The 24,075-nt window shown below is 36.2% G+C and overlaps 1 protein-coding gene across 1 annotated transcript in view; it reads right to left on the bottom strand.

The window, feature by feature from the left end:
• The window catches only part of ADGRV1 (adhesion G protein-coupled receptor V1), a 273,128-nt gene that overhangs the window by 133,772 nt on the left and 115,281 nt on the right, over nucleotides 1–24,075 (bottom strand). The window contains exons 76-84 of the mRNA XM_071580491.1: nucleotides 21,716–21,833; nucleotides 20,658–20,829; nucleotides 17,921–18,163; nucleotides 15,554–15,961; nucleotides 14,430–14,614; nucleotides 12,630–12,879; nucleotides 12,317–12,456; nucleotides 11,219–11,379; nucleotides 8,822–8,922 (exon numbers count right to left, since the gene is read on the bottom strand). Coding sequence (XP_071436592.1) covers nucleotides 8,822–8,922; nucleotides 11,219–11,379; nucleotides 12,317–12,456; nucleotides 12,630–12,879; nucleotides 14,430–14,614; nucleotides 15,554–15,961; nucleotides 17,921–18,163; nucleotides 20,658–20,829; nucleotides 21,716–21,833 — 1,778 coding nt within the window. The remainder of the gene's footprint in view (nucleotides 1–8,821; nucleotides 8,923–11,218; nucleotides 11,380–12,316; nucleotides 12,457–12,629; nucleotides 12,880–14,429; nucleotides 14,615–15,553; nucleotides 15,962–17,920; nucleotides 18,164–20,657; nucleotides 20,830–21,715; nucleotides 21,834–24,075) is intronic.

Here is a 24,075-nt window from a genome sequence, read left to right as displayed (position 1 = left end):
GGAGTGACTCTTGTGATAAAAAGATCAGTTTTCCATTAATTCTTCTAAAGAGAAAATCAGCATAGCCTTGTATTTGCTTCCTACATCAGGAATGATCTGTTAGTATAATTAAGAGCAAGTTCACCTTTGATTTTATCCTTTGGCAGTCCTGAGCATGCAGGGGTAGAACAAAGATTACTGTCGAAATGCTAGAAGTGTCACAGCTAAATTAATTTACAACTAATAAAGAAAGATAACCAAGAATGCATTAGAAAGAAACATTTCACACAGGTAGAGGAAGATGTGGGACCTTTTAATCACTTAATGTAAAGGATTTTATAACACATAAAATGGCTGAAGAGCTAATGTTTAAACATATTATTTAAACAATAATTTAAACTAATTATATGGTCAAACTAATTATATGGTCAACTTCCACTCCATCCAACTCCCCCATCAGCTTCTATTCCATTCCTTTTCCAGTGAAACCACATTTATGCAAGGCTTTAAGAAACCAGTCTGATGTTGACAAAATATATTGTAACAATAGGTAGCATTTACTACCAAATATATCCTGAAAGCTTTTGTTCCTCAAAGGTGGGAAGATGAGCTACCCAGTAATAATTACCCTAAAGAGATTAGTTGCCATCATGTCTGATCTCATAATTATGAGCTGCAAAGTATTAATGCCATATATTCATCTGCATACAGTAGAAGGCAAGGCACATGTTTATACAAAATACGAAGGACAACAAGGACATTACTTTAGCCTGTCCCACATCATGGGTAGGACTCCGTATATCACAATGAGTTAATGACTTGGTAATCATTCAGATAAGGGTTTAGGAACACATTAACCACTCATCCACCCAAAACTCTGCTACAAGGTAAGAGGCTGCAAGGATTTGCGACAACTGAAGAACACAATTAAATGTGAGGACAGATTTTACTATAGAGCTTTATCTTTTATCTCCCATGGAGATCTTTTAAAAATGTTCATGTAACTGTCTGCATTTGCCTCTAAGTATGCTGCTGGATCTTGATCACACATTAGACTCAAGCACAACCTTGCAATATTTTAAAAATACTTCAGAAGTAAAAAATAACTGTAACTATGAGCCATTTTTAAGTGTGAATTTGCATATAACAGACAGTGCTGTAGCTATAATTTTCAGTTATGTATTTCTCTGTCTGCCTCTCATTTTCTGCTGAATCATGCACATCTATGAAAGTGGTGGTGGTAAGACAAAAAACCCTGTGTGTATTAGATTTAGAGGACTGATGTATTTTCATGGGCTGCATTTATACTGAATGCCTACTTGATCCTTGTTTTCCCATCTTTGTTCATTGTGGGAACAAACTGTTTAAAAACCAGAAGTTTTTTTTAAAAATCAAGAAGCTAGGCTTCAGTTATTACTTTAGAAATATTTCTTCTGGTCTTAAAAAGAGAAAGTAATTCCTAACTTACTTTCAAGACTGAGTTTTCCTGACTTTGAATGTGGATGCTGTAGACCACAAGAACCCTAAAAGGCATAAAGATGCTACCCTTAAATTAATCTGTTATAACACAGTGAACATGTTTTTATGACCCATTTGCCACCTGCTTCTACACAGTGGTTAAACACCTATGCTGGGACTGGCTGGAATACAAAGCTCTCTATCACACCATTGACTAGAGAAGTATCTGTCCAAACCTATTGCAGGACACAACAAAATGCTTGTAAAGTCTTTGGATGCTGCAAGGACCAGGGATAAATACTGGGGTAGGGCTAACAGTTTTCATCACAATATCTGTCCTTTGAGAGAAGCAGACATTTTGTAGCCCTGGGTAAATAAAGAGATGGTTAGGTATTTATTTGATTCAGTTCTTTGTTTACTCACGGAGAGGCAATCTTGAGACTTTGAACTCCTGTGCTTTCCGAACTATGTCTGCCAGCTGACCCACAATTACTAAGAGAAGATTCCTATCCCATGTCAGATGTGAAGCAAAACAATGTAGTTAATTATCTCCTGTATACTTGCTCTGCTCCCTCATCTCTGAGACACACATAAAATTCTATTATGTCCAGTAAATGTTCCAGACACAGAGGTCAATTTCTAATGATGTACATGCCTCATTTTCAGTTGGTTTCTATCCTTCACCTCTCTTAGTCCAAACAGAGGTTCCCGGTTCCTTCATTTTCTTGGAATGGAAATATGGAAATATAGCACATTCCATGATCAACCATCATGGTTTTCTAAGCCTTTTTCCCATGGCTGAACATGGTCAGCTTAGTTTTTTAAAGGTTTTTTTGTCATATGAATATATAATTAAATGCTCCTGGTTTCTCTCATCGTTAATTATTTCACTGATCATTCACTGCCATTCCCAGCATTTATGGTTTTCCTGGTAATTTTCAGAATCTAGTCAGATCTACATTTTTAGTACTGTCTTTGTTTCAAATTATATTTTATAAATACTGATATTACCTACCTGGGATAAAAAAAAAAAAACCTAAAAACAAAGTCTGTCTTGTGTTATAACCTGTTTGTTTAATTCTTATAAATCTCCATAATGTAATTTTCAAAAGGCACTTTCTATACCAAAAGGGAAAATTACAATGTGCACAAAATCAGAACTACCAGCATAAAAAATTCTAATATAGCCTGCTGATTAAGCTACGAAAAATTATACAAGTGTAATCCTCAATCATTAGCTGTTATTTATGAAAATCTTATTCAGTTATTTTCAAAAGCAATCAGCATCCCAATAAACTTTGAACTACACTTGCCATAAGCATCCTGCCACGTCAGGCTCTGGTTTCATGTATACAAATAATTATTCCAATTAAGTCTGGAAAATGCCTTGTTAATCTACTGTGTATGGAACATTAACTGCCTGGAAGATATGAACAAGTAGGTCAGAAGAAAACTGTCAAAAACAGAAACAAAAGGTCCTTTTAAAACATTTTTTATACATGGAAGCAAGAAAAGTTACAGTCATGGAGTAAAATGGAAGCTAAATGTTCAATGGTTAGTGTAATTTTAATTAGCTACAATGGAAAATATTGAGTTAGTATTGTTCATGAATACCGATGGATTTCTTTCTGCAAAAGGTAAGTTAAGAATGTTTTGAAAACTTCGTATTGACACTGCACAGCTGTTGCCATGGTCTGAATTTATGGGTAACAGCAACTGCTGCAATCCTTCTCACTATCAAGGCAGGGTTGAGAAAAGCCCACAGCAGGGAAAGGAACAATGGGAGATTTGCTAAATAGGAGCGGGAATAGGTAAGTATTTTTTCATTAAAGCAGAACACACGCATGAGAGGACCGAACAAAGGCAGATAAAGAAAGGAGGCAGAAAATGGGCGAAACAGTTGAAAAATTACAATGAAGGATGAAACAGATAGAGGTAGCAGTATAACCTGCCTCACAGTAAGATACCAAAAATAGCACTGAATAGGCAACCTGGGAATGTTTCTGTCTGTTCCTCTCTGTGTGTGGTCCCAAACTGCTTGTGATGTTGGGAAAAAATAAGGTATAATGAAAAAAGAGCTGGAAGGCATTAGCTGATAGAAATCTCATATTCTTATACTTTAAAGTGATAAACAGAAGATTTTACTGTTTGCAACGAGGACAGGAGGTGTGAGATAATGTAGCAGCATTCTAACATATGTTATGGCATTGCTCATATATCTGAATTTTGGCAAACGCTAGGAGATAATCTAGAAAAATACTAACAGCCTGTGCATTAACACTACATGGTGGCTCAACATCAGAAAAGCGAACAAGGGTGGTAAAGTAACATCCCTATGAATAGCAAAAGGAAAAATATATGAATACTACCATAGGTATAGGTTATCCCTGAGAGATCAAAATCCTGTGTTGGCTGATGACAATGAATAACAAAAATTATTAAATTGAGTGTTCAGGTTTAGTTTTTACTCCACGTCTAGAGCAATTCTTGCCCTTTCTTCACAGGGTTAAGGTATTTCACCTCCTTCTACTTTACACTTCCTAGACTGAGACTGACTGTAGAGATAAGCTCTTAGAGCACCTTCATTGCCTCAGTTTTAGCTCTAAGTATCTACAGATAGCATCATGTTCATATCAAATCTCTCAGACCTGCAGCAACTTGGCACCTGCTGGTACTGCACAAGCAAAATGACTCCCTCTGCTGTAGAAAAGGGAAACATTCTGCGACAAGGAGTAACTTATTCTTCCCACTTCCTCATAGGAAATCCAGGTGATCAGGGAAATGCACAGCTATTGTTTCACGGTAACAGTCCTTCCTCACCGTTTTACCGTGTTCAATACATATTGTGATGATTGGGTGCCCCACTTCTCGAGTTTAGCATTTCTTGACTCTCAGATTCTGAAGGACCTCATACACCTTATTAAACACTTGAGGACACCTGATAGATAGATAGATAGATAGATAGATAGATAGATAGATAGATAGATAGATTTAGTTAGTAAGTTAGTTAGCTATTTATTTATTTATTTATTTACTTACTTACTTACTTAAAATGTGTGCATATGTATGATCAATACAGATTCTAAAGTCACTGAAATCTTGATATAAATTAGTTTCTTCTGCTACAAATCTCTCATTAGTCCTACCTTTGACTATCTCGTTCTTAGATATTGCAGACTCATGATTAGTAACACAATGTAACAGAGATGGGCTCTCAGAGCCTCACAGATCATAACACTGTATTACTTTGCTATAAAAGCATTAGATTCCTCCATTCTGAAAATGTCTTTTATGTAAATCCAATTCCCATATAGTCCTACTTATGACTAGACTGAAACTGCTAGTGAAAGACACTGCGTGAACTTCACACTGTGCTCTGACTTGGTGAGAACTACTGAAATCAGCTAATAACTAACTAAATAATTCTGTTTGCAACCTAATGGCATGTCACTGGGAGAAAAGGTTTACGTCCTAATACTTGCAATGGTAACAAAGATGAAACTCCAAGAGTCACTATGTATTGTATTATATTGGAACATGTTTTCAGCAGGTCTAGGGAACGTGCATCACATCTCCTGGAAAAGTATGCATAAAACAACTAACATTTATTTACTGTGACCACACAGACATTATATGTGGAACTAGTGAAGGCAGCTTACCCACATGAACATTCTTATTGACCCAAGTTTCCTTTCTGACATTCATAAGTGTCTCAGCTAGCTGTAAGTTTCAATACTCCTATACCAGAAGCAGAAATCTTTTCCACTCTTAGTAACATCTGTAGACTCCTTCCATAACAAGAAATTTTAGACATTATTATCCCAAAGATAGGAACACTGACATCAAGGGTGGAAGAAGGCTACCTACAACTCATAATTCTTCTTATTGAAACATTTCACATTGAAGAGTAACAGGATGAAAAATATTAGCATTGAGTCAAATTTCTAGAGTGGGCATCAGTTTTAGACGCCTGGGTCTAGTTTCTTTCTATTTCCTCTGTGCCCTCTCAAGCCTTATGGGTAAGGGCTGATGGTATGACATTTAGGATTATTTGCTGCTGTCAGCGAACAGTGAGGAAATCAAGAGCAAGAAAATCTCAGGCCTAGTTTTCATCACAGACAATTTAAATTTTCTCAGCCTCTGAAAGTGGGCTATAACTTCATAGTAATGCATAAAACTATTTGTTGTTTCCTATTCTGCAAAAGTCTCATATTTCGTATGGGCCTGGAGTTTACTGAAGCTCTGTACCAGGCTTCTTTAGAAACAGTCCTTTAATTAGTACTTCCTACCAGCTGACTGAATGGTTGAGGCTTACCCTAAGGGAGGACTGAATTAACATGAGGACTTCTCTCTGCTGCGAGGAGAGAGGCAGTCACCCAAGCTGCCTATCTGCATGAGCTGCCCTGTGGTGGATGGTACAGAGAATGACTCTACACACCTCATTTTGAAATATGCTTTGCATGCTCCACCCCCACATCCAGGTTGCCAGTTTCTTCTGGGCCTTGATAATATATAGGGGAAGGTGAGAATTTCCATATTTTGTAAGAGAAGAGTCAAGATTCAAAACAGCACAGCAGAAGTAACATTTCACTCAATGCAGAGCATTCACTTTCATACAATGGCAGGAGCTACAGGCTCTCTGAGCATGCATTCATTCATTCATTCATTCACTCAGTCATTCATATCCTGCTCCTTAATCACCTCTTGAAGGTTTCATCATATCTTTAAAATTTATCTTAGGCAGAATTGTGTTTTCTATCTTTCTCCAAATCTGAGTAAGTCCAAATAATAGAACAGCAACTCTACCAAGGCCGCAGTTCATAATTTTTAAATAAATGTTTAACAATTTTTTAAAACTAGGATTTTTTGCAAAATTGCTTCTTGAAAGACGTAACTGACATGTATGTTTGCATTTTTGCTCAGGTTGAAGAAGACATAGTTTTCAAATATGTAAATAGAGTAAGTATAATTCTGCACCATGCATTTCTGTCAAAGTCAGTGGTAGGATCAGCTTGGCTTGCCATCTTGGTAGTCATTGCAGACATTACAGTAATGGATGATGATGCCAAGTCCTACTGTAGTTTGAGGACTGGATAGCTTAAAAAACATAATCATTTTGTTTAACAAAAAGAGGATGACATAGTTCCCCATATGCTTTTTTTTTTTTCCATTTCACCATTAGACTTTAATTTTGCATCAATGGCCAGAAGAATTGCAGGCCATTTGTACACAACTATCGCTGTAAGCAGCTTGGGAATGTTCAAATAATCCAGAGAAGTATCTTCTACATATATAAAAAGCAGCTCAGCAGTGCACTTAGGAAAAATCTAAATAGAGAATTTAGCATAAGTTTGTGTCATTTGTAATATTCTGCACGTACTGTAGTGATGGCCCCGGAAATTTAAAGTGGACAAGATGTATCAAGCAAAGTATACAAGAACAAGCCATGTATAAAGTGCTTGTTCATGAATTCTGCCTGGGAATTCTCAGGCAAAGCACAGTAGCCATAACAATAGTTCCATTAAGATTGTAATCAGGTTTACAGTTCTTTGAAAAGAAGAACTTTATTCACTAGTATGGCTGTACTGAGACACTGTGAAGTATGTTTTCATACTTTAATTTTTCAAATACACAAATCTTTTCCTCAATTTACTACAAAACTGAAAACCTTAGTCTAGCAATTTTTTTTTTTTACTTTGTGTATTTATAGTATTGTTGAATGAACTTATACTGGAAAGGAATGAAAATGTTTTACAAATATCTAGCCTTTTGTGTCTTTCCAGTGAGTTTCACCAAACACCAAACACTTGGTGAAACACCCATTTTTGAATGGTTTGCAAATGCTCCATTAACTCTGGAAGCTGCAGACACACCTCGAATAACAGGCTGAATGTTGTGAATCACTATTCCCCACCACTGACTGAGAAATGAACCACTGAGAGCAATCACAAATCAGGCACAGCCTTGGAACAGCAGCTGACAGGCAATGTGCTGAAAAGGTTTAACTGCCATCTACAGATATGAGTAACTACTGCACCCTCAGCAATTAAAAAAACCAACAAAACCCAAAACTATAAACCTAATAAACACCCAGTTCAGATATTAGAGGAAAACTAATTTTCTAATTATCTAATTAGCTAATAATCATCACTTCACATATGCATAAACCAGTCAAACTAACAAGAAAAATTTCCCAGTTTCAATTTTTTTTCTGGTAAAAATGCAACTATACACAGAAACCCCAGCTTTCTTCATCCTTTAGAGTGGCTTGAGATCTAATAATTACAAATCCAGTGTCTACTATTGCCTGGATGTCACCAAATAAAATGAAAAATACCAATGTTTTCCTTGTATTTAAACTATGAATCATGAAGTGCCAATTTTCAGTTAGTCAATTTTCTGTTAAAACTGTCTGAAATAGCTCCTCTGAGTCATTAGTCAGCAAAACCACAAAACTTTTTATGACATTGTAAATTTCTAATCATATGTATACTGTCCAAATGCTTGTACGTGGGTATAGCTCTATATACATCATCTATATGGAGTCTTCTGTTAAATTTAGGTTTCCTAATCAGGGTAGTTCACAATACGGAGAACATAAGCCAACATATCACAACACAAGTAATTGTATAAAGATTTTCCTTCAGCTGTTCAGACCAGCTAGCTACTTCAGTTCACTTTCGTCAAAAATATCCACTCTCTTTTCATTCTGCGCTAAAGCAGCTTTCCCTTTTTTTGACAGCTGCTGCCAAGCTGTTATTACTTTCCTTCCAAGATAGCTCACTGTTAAGCTGCTACCCTGTGAAACTCCTCTTTCAGGTTTTGTTCCAAACTTGCAAAATCATTGCATGGCAAAAGGAAAAAATGTCATGAGAGTCACTGATTTCAAGGCTTGAGGATGAATAACAAAAGGACTTTGAACCATTCTAAGTAGTATCTCTGTGATTAAACTAAATTATTACATTTGCACACCACGCTAACTTGTTTACAAGAATTATCCTGCACAAGTCAGAATTTAATATAAAAGTTCAAAAGCAGTGTATTTAAACAAAAAACAGCTCACAGACAGAAAAGCCTGTGGCCCCCAAGCTGAAGTTCACTTTCAAAATCCATCAGCAGCACTTTCAAAATTCTTCAGTAGATAGAATTGAGCACAGGGGACTATTTTCTCACATTGATCTATCATCCCGAATCAAGTGAAATCCCAACTCAGGATATGAATTTTGGATTAATCACAAGTATCATATGCTGAAACTTTAAACTTTACATTTTCCAAAAACATTTACACTGCAGGAGGTCTGTTCAAATATGTCTAAGAAAATCAGGAAAAGGAAAGTAAATATGTACTTACTTTACATTTTGAGACTTAAACCTTTTTTCTTACCTGAGTTCCCAAACAAGCAACCATCATATGAGTAAGAAGTTTAGCTGCAAACATGGCACATCTGGTGCAGAAGAGGTGGGAGATGATAGCCAAAGTAAATCCTACATAGAAACAACAATCAAAAAAAGAAAAAAGGAAAAATTTTAAGTTTACAAACCATGCTGTATATCCAGAAGATATCTCTAGAAGATGCAGATAATCTAAAAAAACAAACAACCAAACAATCAAACCTTACAGAAAGAGTATGTTCCCTTTGGTTCGCACAGGGATCACTCATGCATTTATTAGGCAAGTACTCTGCCATTAGCTTGGAAGACAAAAACATTACATAATGTAAACTTTCGGGTTTGTATGTGTGTAATTTTTGCATGATATGGATGATTGTCATAATAAATATGAAGCAAAGACTTCAGGGTTCATATTACGGCATAAAAAATGCTTTTAGAAACAAACAAACTAATTAATTAATTAATAATTGCCTCCAGTTGTGTAGCACTGCTTTAGGAGCTATAACCTTCCACATGCATTTAATCAGTGCTGAGCACAGAAATCTTTTACAGCAGTAGTCAGAAAAAATGACACCACTTTTCATTTCACTAAGTAATTGTGAACATGAAGAGAACAAAAATGGGAATGGCCAGTAAGTAGTTCCTGGAAGAAGGTCCCTGGGAAAGATAAGCCATCAAGGAAAACGCTGCTAAATCTCATGTGGAGTTAATTGTGCACTTCTACAGCCCAGGTAGGGTTTGGATAATCAAAGCACATCTTTTACGCTCTCTTGAGACTGACTGTTTGCTCAGCTATAAGTATTTGTAAATATGAATGAAACAAATCATTGTCAAAAGCATTATTTCTAAATTTTTCAAAAATTACTTAGTGATATTTATATATCTATCTACACATTCTATCTTTTCTCTATTTTTTTTTATATTCTTGATACCTAGGTGGAGATGTTAAGACAAATTCATAATATCCTTTTAGCTCTTAAAACTAAAGCAATTTTTTACTTACTGGATTTATTTAATTCTAGTAATCTATATCATCAGGTAAGGAAAGACCTTCAACCCGCTAAAGGAGTTGAAAGGCCTTGCAAGGCATTTGCAACTAAACTAAACTATTTAATTTTTTAAACACATTCTTATAACACATCTACAATAAAAGACTAATTCTGAACAATTATCTGTGGGTCTTTTTTTATTTCAATTCAGCAAAATACTTATCTTACTTTGTGTCATTTTTTTTTCTTCAGTTTCTGTAGCATTTTGTATTCTATGGCATCTTTGTCTCATCAATTTACTTTTTTACCCTGTAAGCCAGTAATTGTATTTTAAAATCTGCTTATTTTTATCTGTTAAAAACTTCTTTCCTTATTGTTAAATAAAAATCATCAGTTTATGTGAACCAGATGAAAAACGGAGTGTTCTCCTTCTTTGTCTTCTTTTTTATGGCTGAGGTTTTAAAATAATTAAGGAGCCTGGATTTAATCTTTTAAGGTAGTTTGCTGAGAAGGGATAAAGAGGGGATCTAGCTGCTTGCACTGGTTTTATTATTTACTGGTTTCATTATTTATTATAATGATGATTTAGTAAAGAAGTCATAAGCTTCACAAGAAGCAGATCCAGAACTTCACTGAAGTGTCTTCAAGTTAGATTAAGAATCCCTTCAACATATTTTCTTACTAAGCCCATTATTTCTACTGTCTATCAACACAAGAGGTCATTTTCAACCTAAATATTTCTGAAGTTTTAAGAAAAAATTTACTTCCATGGGGGATTTGCTGCAACGTAACAGTAAACTTGCTGCAATGTGAGAGGCATAAATTCCATCTCCTTCAGAAGCCAAGTGCTGTCCAGAACTTAGATCCCCTGCTTCCTGTTCAACATTCTGTACCTTCTGCAAATGCTGTTGAGGCTGCTATTAAAGAGTCATGATCCTCATTGGTTAAACTCTCAGACTTCTCCCAAGATGTTAGCTGCAGTTAGGCAGCAGAGTGTAATGGGATCTATCTCTCCTGGTTATCACTTCTGAGTGTAAATTGTCAATTAAAATTTTCAAAGAGATTGGACAAAGAGGATGACTGTACTGCTGCTAGAGATACAGGTGAATTTAGGATTTTTAAGTTTCTTCCCACAAATGAATGACATATTTCTCCTTTCTACCATTCAAAAAACATCACAAGGAAACATATTCCTTTGCTAACATTTTTTACCCAGTGGCAAAATTTGTCACTCAGCAAACTTCAGGCAAGATAGCACCTTAAATACCATGAAGTGAACACTCCTTCAGTATTCCACCAAATAGAAAAGATTGACATCAGTTACTAAAAACATTAATAATCCATCAGTTTGACTAGTAATCAGTTGTTATTAATGAGAAAATCCTCTTAAATCAACAGACCTGAAATGCAGATGAATCCAGAAGAGAAAAAAGCCTCATTGTATGAAGACAAGTTATCTGTTTGGGCGTAAACTGCATAAGTGGACATATGAGAACAGGAACATTCCACATAATTTGATGTGTCATCAATCACTTTGCAGAACCCACTATCAGACAGCCAGCTGCAAAAAAACGGTTCCACAGAGTTGGAAACGGACTTGCATAATTCACATGGTAAGCAGGCTTGAAAATTGTTGTATTCCCCAAATACCAAGTTCTCTAAACTACTGCAATAGAATGTTTTCTGTAATCTTTCAGTTGCAGTGCTCAGAATAGCACATTTATACAAGATTTAAGTATTGTTTATTGCCTTTTTTTTACATTTATTATTAAAAATATTTGTAAATATATTAACATGAACTTTTTTTCCACTGGGGAATTTTTGTGCCCACATTTTTAAAATTTCTGATAGACTTCTACATCTGCCTGACTTTTCAAATAGTTTGCTACTTAACTTTGCTCAATACCTTACCCATTATGGAGAACATTTTACACTGCTATTTGCTGTTTAGAAACTAAACCCCATGTTTTGGGATTTTTTTCAGTATTGCTGAAATGATTTTGACAAAGGGTATTACCAGTGACACCCTAATCCGTTTCAAAGGGAAATCACGTATAGATAAAATGAGAGCATATAGGTAAATTCTGATGACTCTCCTTCTGAAGACATAGTTGGTCTAATGAAATTGCATCTAAACCAAGTAGATCTCAACAGGATACAGAACATAATTCTCTACAAATTCGTTAATATTAATTCAGTGATGGAATTCCGGGATTTATGGCCTGTTACTGTGACTTAGCGCATCATTACATAAACTAAATGGTATTTCAGTGGAAAAAGTAAGGGGAGAAGTCTGAGATATACCCGATCTAAAATAGCTACTCTTTCTTTATAAGGAGAGTTTTAGGCACTAGTAAAGAGGCCTGAAAAATTAGGGAAAAAAGACAGGAAAGATATCAAACTTATACTTGCAAATTATTTAATTGCAGTTATCACATCTAAGGCAAATACACAGCTTCATGGTAGAATTGGAAAATCAAACAAATCAATAAAATAACCTTTCAGCAGCTTGATTCCAGAGGAGACATAGAGACTTTTGTGGAACAATCCGACTTCCTGTAGCAAAAATGCGATAAATTACTTCATTGTTATTTTTCAAAGGCTGTGAACTCCGACCCTTCAAGCTCATAGAAAAAACCTGAAATAACATGTACAATGTAAGGATAAATTTAATACTAAAATTCAATAGTGTTCATTTTAAATAGAAATGACTATAAGAATATTCACAATATTAGAAATATATTATGATGTTTTGAACAATACCTAGATTAAAAAAAAATTTTGAAAAAACAAGCTGCATTATCATCAAACCTTGTTCTTCAGGGCAAGTTCTTTATCTCCTGTAAGGAACCACTGCTGACTGCTGTATTCTGTGAACTGCACAGATTCACAGTTCTCTTCTTGAGGAGGTGATAATAAAACAGAGACCTCTAGTAAATGTTCAGGTACTTGAATAGAATCCCCATCTTTTCCATTAAATCTGTGTCCATTGATTTGCTGAGGAAACCAGTTGTGAGCCATTATTGCAATGTACGGGCAGCTGTCAAGGATATTTCGGCCTCTGTTGAAATGGAAATGCAATAGGCTGTTAAGTAGAACAAAGCTTCACTATTTGTTACATAATGACTCTAAAATGTGTTTGTGTTAATACTTTACTCTTTCACCATTTTTAGCCTGATGACACACTGCTTCGGTTTCTGCGCAAAAAAAAAAGAGGGGTTGAATCATGTGTTTTGGTTGCTCCATTTCCCTTCTAGGATTTGCTCCCTTTGAGCTGCAACTGAAACTCCTCCATGGTAAACTAGGTTATCAAAACATTCATCTTTATAACTTGATGTACAGATGAGTCTAAAAGGAGAGGCATTGAAATGGATGATCTTGGTTTATCTCTTTTCCCCAACAGATGATGCAAAAAAAAGCTTGGAATAAAGAATTGTAACTTTCAAGTTCTGAACACTGAACACACATTCAACTACCAGTTTCTTAATAGATTCACAGAGGGAGAAACTAACTGTTTAAAATCATCTGTCTCATAAAAGAGAATAATCTCATTTTGCAGTCACTCATTTCCCCTGCCCATTGGCCTGACAAGGGGTTATTTTGCATGTGCAGATAAAACCAGCAATTTGAAACGATGGGTAGTTTTAAAAATTTTTAAATGGTGTTCAAGTGAGCAATACCAAACTCACATGAATTACAAAATGCCAGTAGAAATTTCTGGTTGCTAACTCTTACCCAAAGCTTAGAACATAGCTCTCCAGCATAAATATTATTTGTTTGTTTTGTCTTTGTTTGGCCACATCAGAAGATGCCCATTGGCCATGGTTAGCCAACAGGTGAGGGGTGGAGATGAGATTTGGTTAGACCACCTTTTCTAGACCCCTCTGTGTGTGGAGAAAGTAGGACTCTCCTGAAAAAAATAGCTGCTTGGTCATTCAGGATGCTGTGAGATGCCAGTCTTGAGCGACCAATGTCCTGAACCACCTGCATGCAGGGTTGGGTCTGCAGCTTCCAGCGCTTCCTATCACCTGCCATTTTGACCCTCATGGGTCGCTACAGGGCTTTGCAATGTAGGTGATCCCTTTGGGCCTGAGCAATGGATTTTTTTAGGTGAGGCACAGCGTGCACAGAACTGGCCCCACCCTTTACTCCTGAGGTTCATCTGACAGGGCTGAGCAAGCTTGGACAGTGACAGCGAATACCTCAGGATGTAGGTTTGGTTAGAGTATCCTTCTCTTAGATAGATGGCCTTACAGGACTAAGAGAGCTCCATGTGCCTGGGTTTGGAGTTGGAGTTGTCCTTCTCCTGAGATGGTTGCCAGAGGGCTGGCGAGCCCATCCTGACCATGGACACACTTTGTCTGACCCTTCAACTGAGACCTGTCTGGCATGTGAGATCCTGCCAGAGGCACAAACCACCGCTAGCATAGCACACAACCTCATGAGGGCACGCAAGCCTCTCCCCCACGACAAAGGGGTGTCCCCAGAGAAGACTTTTTCATATAGGCAACATATTTGATGGTAGATAAGTTCCTTCTCTGAAAATGTAATTTAAATTTTCAATACAGGCAAGTTGCCATGTATTTCCAAAACAAATTCAAGTTTACTAACCTTTCTCCTGCTGATCCACACTTTATCCCAGTCAACAGAGAAAATGTAAACTTCTCAGTCACCTCAGCAAGCAGGCTATACCCCCTTGTGTCCTCACGTTTTGGGCTAGCCAGAGCACAGAGTATCTCATAGAAAAGACTTCTGCTTTTACTTGTGAGTAACTGTTTTTCACCTACACCTGTAACCTAGTGAGAAGAGAAGAAATCATTTAGTGCAAAAGAGTCTGTTTGTAACATTTCCTCACACTGAATGGTTTAGTGGCATCCTCATTGTGATTCCAATATTCATTCTGAAAGTTCAGTATATTTTTCCCACATTCTGATCACTGCTACCAAGGCATAAGACACAACCCGTCAAGACTCCATAAAGATACGCTTACTAGGAATTTTATTATTAAAGAAAGGATGTGGCATTTTTCATTCTTTCACAAACCAAAGATTGCTGAGTCCTGAGAATTTTTTACATTATTTTCTGTGTTGCAAAAATCATAAATGAATTAATATTGTTATAATACTTTATGTCTAGGTATTTAGACACTTTCCAGCTCCTGTGCTAAATATGAGTCCATAAGAGACAGAAAGCCACGAAACTAGTCCATAGTTTTCACAGAACTCAGTGCAAAGCTTAAGTGCTCAGCTACCCTGGCAACCCAATTCCCAAAGCTGCTGCAGGAATAAAGACTGGTGCCTGGTTAAGAATACAGCAGACTCCAGCTGATTGTTGTAGGATTTGCTTGTGTGTTGACATCAGCTGTAAAGATATGAGCAGGACTTGTGCCAGGACTAAAAGCAACAAAGATGTGGTCTGGAAGTCAAGAAAATATAAGCTCTATGAAACCAAAGGGAAAATTTTGCACAATAGAAAATGTAGAACTATAGGTATGTACACAATACTAGTCACCCTGCTCAACTTATTTGATTTCTGATTTTCTTGCCATCATCCTAAGCACCAGAGAAACTCCTTCCTTGGTTGAGGGACTTCACAATTTCTACTTTTACTTTTACAGTCTGTGCCCCTGAGTCACTGCTGTAGATGTGATCTGCCCCGATTTTATCACAGGCCTATGGGTTATCATACTCTTATTAAAGTCATTGGTTATTCAAGAAAAAGAAGGATGTGCTTACCTTATCTATTATATGCACTACAGCAGTAAGTTGCTCTTCTGTAGTTTCTGTAGCCACTTTGACATTCAGATTCTGAAGGATTCTGTGTAAAATGGTGTCATCAAGAGGCTGATGCAGTTGATCAATCAGCCCCCAAACTGGCAAGGAATCCAAATCTGAGACAATGGTGACGTTAGAAATACTGTACAGGTCATCTACCCTGGCACCACCTGTGGGATTGGAAAGTACAACCTGGAAACGTTTAGGAAATGGGTTTAAAGATTCTGTCTTTGGAGTCAGGGTCACATCTAGGAATGCACTTCTCTGTCCATGTTCAAAAGTCAATAAACCTTCAGATCTGGTAAAATCTTGTCCTGCCACAGCTGGAGATATGAAGGTCCGACCAATAGGTTCAGGTTTCTTTAGCTCCTTAAAATAAACCAAAAGAGTTTTAGGAAACATTAAGATATATGTAATTGTTCAAAACCAGCTGCTGTAGAATACATGTACTTTAAAAGGGTAAAAAAGAAGTCCTCTATCAAAATGCAGCAACGGATTACACAAATATTACATTAAATGAATTATCTCCCTGAATTAGCAATCCATCAAACCCAGGGAAAGAATTATATACATTGCCAATAGTACTCAGCACTGCTCTCTTTCTTTTTCAGAACAAAACCCACAAAACTTTTCTGTGTGAATAAATACTACAGAAATGATAGCACATTTCTGAATTCCAGAAGGGTAGTTGTAAGATTATGATTGCACCATAAATCTCTTTAGTTTAGGGTAGAGACAAGCATCAAAAATACATAAAAAACTAACAAAAGCAAAACAAAGGTTTTGGAAATCTCTGTCCAAACTATTATCAATTGATATTTTCTGTCCTGGTATATATACCTGAAAGACAAACAATCCATTTAGTTCAAAGCAAAGCAAACACCATAGAATACACACGCTATGCAGATACAAGGATTTATCTAGGAGTGCTGCACAGACTCATTTCCCTGTGAAGTAGCACTATTTTTATCTTCCATGAGGTTTGCAGATACTGGTTCATTCTTCACATTCTTTTTCTTTTTGACAGTTGCCATAATCTTGACATTATGTCTGGTAATATAATAAACTTTCCTTATGTGGAAACTAACTTTCTGGGATATTATTCAACTGTATGATTTTTTTTAAATTATCTATTAATTTAATTCTGTGCAGCAAAGGTCTCCTACTGAAAACTTAGGATTTTTATTTGTGAAATACTAGACCCCTTTTGAAAACATTTAGCTAGGAGAGTTTATTTATGAAAAAAATCAACCATTTTCTGAGTTCACTGGAGAAGCTTGTAAATCAGTGCAGTACATATCTGTTCAAAATTGCTGTAGACACAATCGCATCAGCTGTGAAAATTCCAGTAAGAAGTTCCCTTTTGTTTATCCTTTTTCACAGAGAATTAGGAAACGGAAATAAATGATAATGAAAGAAGTAGCAAAGGTCGAAGAAACTTTTGTAGGGATGAGATAAAAATCAGTTTCCAGTTACAACCTTCCTGTCTGCTGTGGTCTCTTATTTTAAAGGTACCAATAATACCAATACTTCAGTTCTTGGCCATGCACCCTCAAAACCTAAGTATGTTCAAAGAAGGGTTGTTACATAAAAATTAAAGAAGGATAAGGTATTACCCCATACATTTTAGCTTAAATATACACTGGACAGTAACAATTTCTTCTCTATTTAACAGCTAAATTATGGTCCATTTTTAGCTGGAATAAATGTGAAGATTTGTTACATGCAATCTAACTAAAAGGCCGGTTACTGCACGATAAATGCATGGAAACACCATGCAAACCCAAGTGGTTAAAAGAGATATGCTTGCAATATAACAACAGCATGCAGAAGTTTTTAATATAAAGGGTGAGTACATAATTACCCACCCCCAAAATAACGCTTTTAGACCTAAAATCACATATATTCAAAGCAAATCAGGCCTAGTACTCTAGTGAGATGGAAAACTTGGAAGAATCCCTCTTGCAGCCTGTGCCCTGATGTTGGATTAACTACTACAAAAGGGAAGGTTCAGTTCCACCTTCACCTTGGACTTCCTTACCCCATCCCTACACAACCAAAGTTCATTTCTATACTCTTCCTTGGTCCCCTGTCCTTGCTAAAACTGTGCATTTGCATCTTTCTCTTCACTGCCTAATTTCTTGCTCCTGGGGATTGCTGAGCCTTGCATTCTACAGAAGACTCCCTTAAAGATCTGACAGATCTGTTCCACTCCCTTGCCTTCAAGGACAGGGGATTCCACTGCCTATCTCCCTGAAGAGCTGAAAGTTTGCTTTCCTAAAGTGCAGAAAAAATTATAAAAAGCATTTAAATAATAATAAGTCTTACCTGCATGCTGTAGCTAACCATTGTGGTTACTGATGTACTAGAATCTCTAAGAACTTGCAGGCTGATTAAAGTTGTCTTCTTATGAGCCACAGCAAAACGAGATCCCACAGCAAAATACACTAGACCATGAGGAGCATCACTTTCCAGGACTGTTATAAAAGCATATCTGGCACTGCTGTTCAAAGCAGCTCCTGCGCTTACAGCATACAGCTCAACAAAAATATAAGTTTCAAATTCAGGTACCTGTAAGTGAAAGATGACTTTCATATCATTGTAAGACCTACTAATTACTATCGGCCTTAAAGAAATGTATATATTGTGCATGCACAATGGATTATTTGTACTAACACTCAGTACAAGCATGCTTCCTGAAATGTGCAGGAAGTATAATCAAGTATATCCTAAAAACAATATTCCAACAAGCACCATTCTGTCAATTACAATAATTAAATCCCAGATTTTCACATGGAACTTACTGCATTAAAAGTAGCTATTTATATAGAACAGGTATTGTGGCTGTAAATTTGCCATACATGACAGTAAACTCTCCAAGAGCTCCCTCGCCCAGACTGTTAATTTACATAGATGTACGACTTGTGAAGAATTTGCTCTTTCACTTCCTTTTTGCCTCAGAAACAGGCATGTACACACCTACTCACCTGTGGAAAAACTGCAAAGAAGTAAATATGCGGTTTTGAAACTACAATTATCTAACTTGACTGTATTCAAGTACTGAACTTAGTTAAAATTCTGAAAAGCATTTTATATACAATCTTAGTGTTTAAACACTAACATGTTTATGCACATTTTCACAAGAAAATATCAGTAGATTTGCAACTTAGATGAATTTATCTAAAATATCAAAGGCCAGAGAATACTATTTGATAGACTTCTGTGAGGGTTCAAATATAGAGAAATTTGTCATTCTGAAAATACGGGCTATAGAATTTTGGTTCCTTATTGAAAATAAAGTGGTAGTATTAAGTTTACAATACAATTTTCTGCCTCATCTTTGATTTTGTACCTACAATATAAATGTAGCTTTTCAAAATAGACATCTGATTACTAAGATTTCAAAAATCATTGGAAAGATATTTGTACCTATTGCATGCACTTGTCCAGTAGCAAACTTAAAAAAAAAATAGTAGTTTCTTTACAAGAAAACAGCATTACAAAAAAAGATGATCACTGAAGACGAATTCTTTTTAGCAAACATAGCTTTCTGTTTCAGCACTGAATTTTTGGAAATCCCACTTTAATTCTAGGATTTAGGCTAATGAAGTCAGTACAGATAACTAGGTAAAAGCTTAGAAAAACCAGAATGTGTCATGCAAAAATGTGAAAGAGTCATTTAGTGTACTCATTGTTTCATAATTTTGTAATGTATTTAATACTACTTAATAAGCTAACTCAAGAAAAAATTACTGGAAGAATTGGGAAATATTTGGAGGGATAAATAGCATATATTTTCAATTAAATTGTTAAGTAATTCTCTAAATGAAATTATGACAGACACAATTTTACTGGAATGCTTTAGCCTTCCATTAGCACTTGCTAGAATGGCACAGGCTTATGCTTTATGTGGCACAACTGCATATATCTGCAGCTGCTGCACTGCTGTCATTAAACAGTGATACTACTCCTTTGGACTAAACAGGTTCAAAGTCCCAGTTTAGTCAGCAAAACAGCCTGTGCCTCTGCTCCATATATTTTATTCACTGGCTATGTATCATAAAGATAACATTGTAAGATGAATAAGGAAAATGGCCCTCTTACTGACCTAAGAGAATGCATCCTATTTCCTTGTGGGAAATCCCTGTTTCCCACAGCCAACATCTTGCAGTATTTTCTAGAATACAGTCAGAAAAAACATGGAAACTTTCTCATGTAGTTCTCTTCCACTGCCTAGACCTCAGTTTTGCCACCAGCCTGGCTGCTAAGGTAATTTCTAAGAAAGTTTAAAATTCTCCAGCTTTTGAAAGAATGGCAAACACTAATCTTTCCTTTCTTAAAGGATTACTCTAAGCACTAGGTATTCACTCAAAAATATTTTTTCCTTCCCTTTTCAATAAAAATTGCTGAATGCTCTGCTTTGTGTTTAATTCAATCATGTCTATATTTTAGAGTGCCAGATGGGACTAACAAGGCTCTCAGGCTTAGGCATACCTTACTGACAAACACCATTTAGTGGATAATGGCTTCAGAACTGAACTTCACTGTTCACAAGGTTGATGTACACAGCAACAGATTTTTAGACACTCAAGAGATTTTTATGCAGTTTTATGAGTAGAGCTTTCAGAGACCACTGAGTTAGATTTAGGCATGTAAAATTACACACAAATTGGAATAAAAGCTTTCTTTGTGGAATGAGATAATTATAGAATATGACTTCCATAAACCACCCTAAAAAGTGCTTTCATAGACAAAAAACCTACTGTGTGAAGGAGTCCAGTATATAAATAAGCATGTTACTGAAACAACTGAAATTCTTTTTTTTTATTGTTTTATAAAAATGTGAGATCCGTAATTTACTTTTCAAAGTAAATATTCACGTCCTAAACTTTCTACCAGTCACAATGGAAGCAGTACAAACCTATAAATAAACATGTTGCAGAGAAACTAAGCAGCTGTCAAGTTACTGCCTTCAAACTAAACATCAGATCCTCTGAATCAGAGAAGTGTTGATAAATTGTAATTCAATGTCAGTGTTGTACATACATGAGCAGTAATTACTTACATGATCAGGCTTTATTTCAATGGAGATGTTGCACATTGTTTGACCTGCCATGCACGTTGTAGCTCCTAGCACAGATATAAGTTCATTCTCTAAGTTCACACCATCCTTCAGAAGGACAACAGCTGTTTTATTAAAGGTCACACGCCAGAAGATCTTCACATCTTCAAAAGCCCTATAAGCAAAACAAAGAAATATTTATGTACTGAAGGAGAGCACTGCTGCTCTAGGAAACATGAACCACAGAGGTAGCATATATTTTTTGTAATTATTCAAAACTTATCATTAGGAAATAAACGGCCTTACAAATGAAAAAGCCAGGTCTTTTTATTTAAATTCTTTCCTCTAAAATCTATCCAGATTATTAAAAAAGTAACAGATTAATAAAATCAAGCAATTATGGGCCCCTAGATTCTTCTCAATTTTTGTTTCAGAGAACATGTGATTGTCTGAATAAGAGACCCTGGTGCTTGGAAGAAAGGGCATGTTCCCAAGGACTTTCCTTGATGCTACAGTAACCTTTTGCCTGGAAAGCCAAGCAGAATTTGTCTTTCATGTAACTTTAAGGAACTTAGAGTACTTGAGCATATTTGTTTAAAGTCCACACAAATGCACTACATAAATATATAAATTAGAAAAAAGGCTTTAGTATAGTATCTGTGTGAGTGAAGACATAAGCAAACTGACATGTAACTTCTTAATTGCTCCATTTAGTATTCACAGCTACTTATATTACACAGGAAGATGAGAACTGAAGTTACACCTTCAGCAGTGTAAATATCTTAAGCAAAACCTTCACACTTGCTGCCTTACGGTGTAAATTTGAAAGCTTTTGGGTTTTTTTCCTGTTTCTGCTTTATACCAACACAGAGACAGACCTAATTACATTCACAACTTAAATGCCCACTTGCCAAATTCTGGAGGTTATTAAAGGAGCCCAAAGGCAAAGACTCATTATAAAACTCTGTGATGAAAATGTTTACTACTAACAGCAGCCTCTGTGATTCAACACAGCCTATTAGAAAATTTGGAAGAGCACTGGAATCAGCTGTTGCCAGCACCTGTTTGGTTGCCGTGAGACTGTCAGCAGCACCTCTCTGTTTTCTGAATCTTCATCAAGTACCAAACCACTTTGTACTTCTGGAATGAATCCCAAAATGCCATTCTGGAGATCACTTCCTATGTAGGAAACAGCCCATGAAAGTAATAAGCAAGAAGGTTAAGTTGAAAATAAATTATAATTTTAATCTGAGTAACTGATAAAACCCCTCAAATCATTAGGTATTAAAAGAATGCTGAAAAGTGGTAATTGGGAACACCTCAAGAAAATGTCTCTAAATATTTCTATTCTTAACTTACATCCCATAATTATTTAGAATTTCAAATGTTGGCATTTCCAAATTTTATTTTAATCAGTAAATAAGTATTTTTGAAAGTAAATTCCTTCGGGGAGTCCTGGCATTATTTTTGCAGATAAGCTTGTATTTTCAGCAACATTCAACAAACTGACTGAATTGTGAGTCCTTTGGCTTTGAGAGACTAGGTGGTACAATAGTTCAATGTCAATGCTTATATGACCCTTCTGGGATATCACTTCATCCATATTATTTTTTGTTTATAATAACCCTTAAAACATATTCTTTCTGAACAGAAATGTGCCCTAATGTATGCCTAGATAGCACTGAAGGAGTAGATAATGGGATAAAGATGGGCTTCCAGCAACATAACTTAAGCTTTCTTACTCACCCTACCCATAAGGTTCTTGAACCCACTAATTTTCCCAGATCGTTACATCAGCCTTTGTCTTGCATCTTTAATTCAATGTGTGGAACTAGGGAGCTGTAAAACACTGCATTTTTTTCTCAGGGGAACGTAAATAACTTCAGCAACATAGCAGCGGAAATAAAAATACATGGTGCTAATGAGGGGGAAATAATGTCTTTACAGCGTCCCATTAAATCTCGCTTCTAAAGGACTCCTTGCAGGTAGTGATGGCTTTACTCTGCAATTGAAAAGGCAATCTAATTCCGCCCCAGTGCTTTCTAGACATCAATATACATAAGATGAACAGAAATCATATGTTTGCTTATTTGTATGCACGAACATTTGACCCGTGGTATTTATCTGCACATTTAAATGCAGGTATGTGTTTTGACCCTTGTCCTTAATGTGTGGTCTCATGATCTTTATGTGCACTTTGTGCTGAGAGTCTAACTCTGGAGCACGTGAGATTCAATACAAGCTCAAACTCCAACCTGTGCCTATACACCTATTTCTTTGGTTAACTTGCACACACAGGCAACTGGTTACTTCTGTGGTAAATTCTAGAAACAATGCACATGAACAGAACACCTGTTTCCTACAGTCTGCTTTTGCATATGGTCTTGGCTTCTTCATACACTCCTCTGGCAGCATGGTTTAATCCTGGTTCTCAATACACATATTGAATTCTTAAGCCAATCTAATTACCCAAAACTCCCAGTGAATACTGGACCTTACCTTCTTGATTAGCCTAAATGGTTCCAATTCCCAACTTGTTTCTAAAACTTAATCTATATTGCAGTTAAATTTTGTAAGCCTGAGAGATATCTGAAAGCTAAAAGAAATTGGAGTTCTGACATCACATTTTCAAAGGAGCACAGTGAGTGAAAGAAAACTCTTGTAGGCCTATTGCTGTCCTTCATCCTCAGGAAAGGATGACCACACTGCAGATATGAACTGCATAGTATCAAAGAACAAAAGCAGAAGCCGGGTTTTATGCTTTGTGCAACCCTCATACATTGCAAAAGTGAAATACAAAGTACAAAGTATATGAAATACATCTGACAGAATGCCAGTATAATTCAAATTAAAAGGGCCCTCTAGTCCAATATTATTCTGAAAGCTTAGTCAGTACTGAAACTAGACCAGATGGCTCAGGGATTTGTCTAGCTGGGACTTGAATTATTCTAGGGATGGAGAGACACCATGCAACCTCCCCAGGCAATCTGTGCCACTGCCTCTCTGTCCTCAATAAAAAAAATGTTTCCTTATATCCATTCTAAATCTCATGTCAACTTACACTGTCTCCCATCAAGGACTGCTGTTATAATGCATTATTTAAATAATGAATTACTAAATTTTCAGGTCTCTCCTGTTTTACATAATCTTATTGTCTCAGTAGGAACTCAGTCTTCCTGTATTCAAATGCTCCATGATATTTTCATTCACAAAATCATATTTTCTAGACTAAGTTAGGAAAAGGAAAAGCCCCAAGCATTCCTGAATGCCTGCTTGAGAAATGAGAAGGAACAATGGAAGCTCAGCATCTCTGCAACCTTATTGGACACTTTCACATTCAGACCAAAATGAATTGGTGGCACTTCTCTTAGCCACAGGTCTGTTTCATAAAGTACCCCACTTGTTCTCTGAATTTGGAATT

Source organism: Pithys albifrons, chromosome Z (genome assembly GCF_047495875.1).
Source record: "Pithys albifrons albifrons isolate INPA30051 chromosome Z, PitAlb_v1, whole genome shotgun sequence".
Classification (NCBI taxonomy): Eukaryota; Metazoa; Chordata; class Aves; order Passeriformes; family Thamnophilidae; genus Pithys; species Pithys albifrons.
This window is presented reverse-complemented; position numbering and strand designations above follow the sequence as displayed.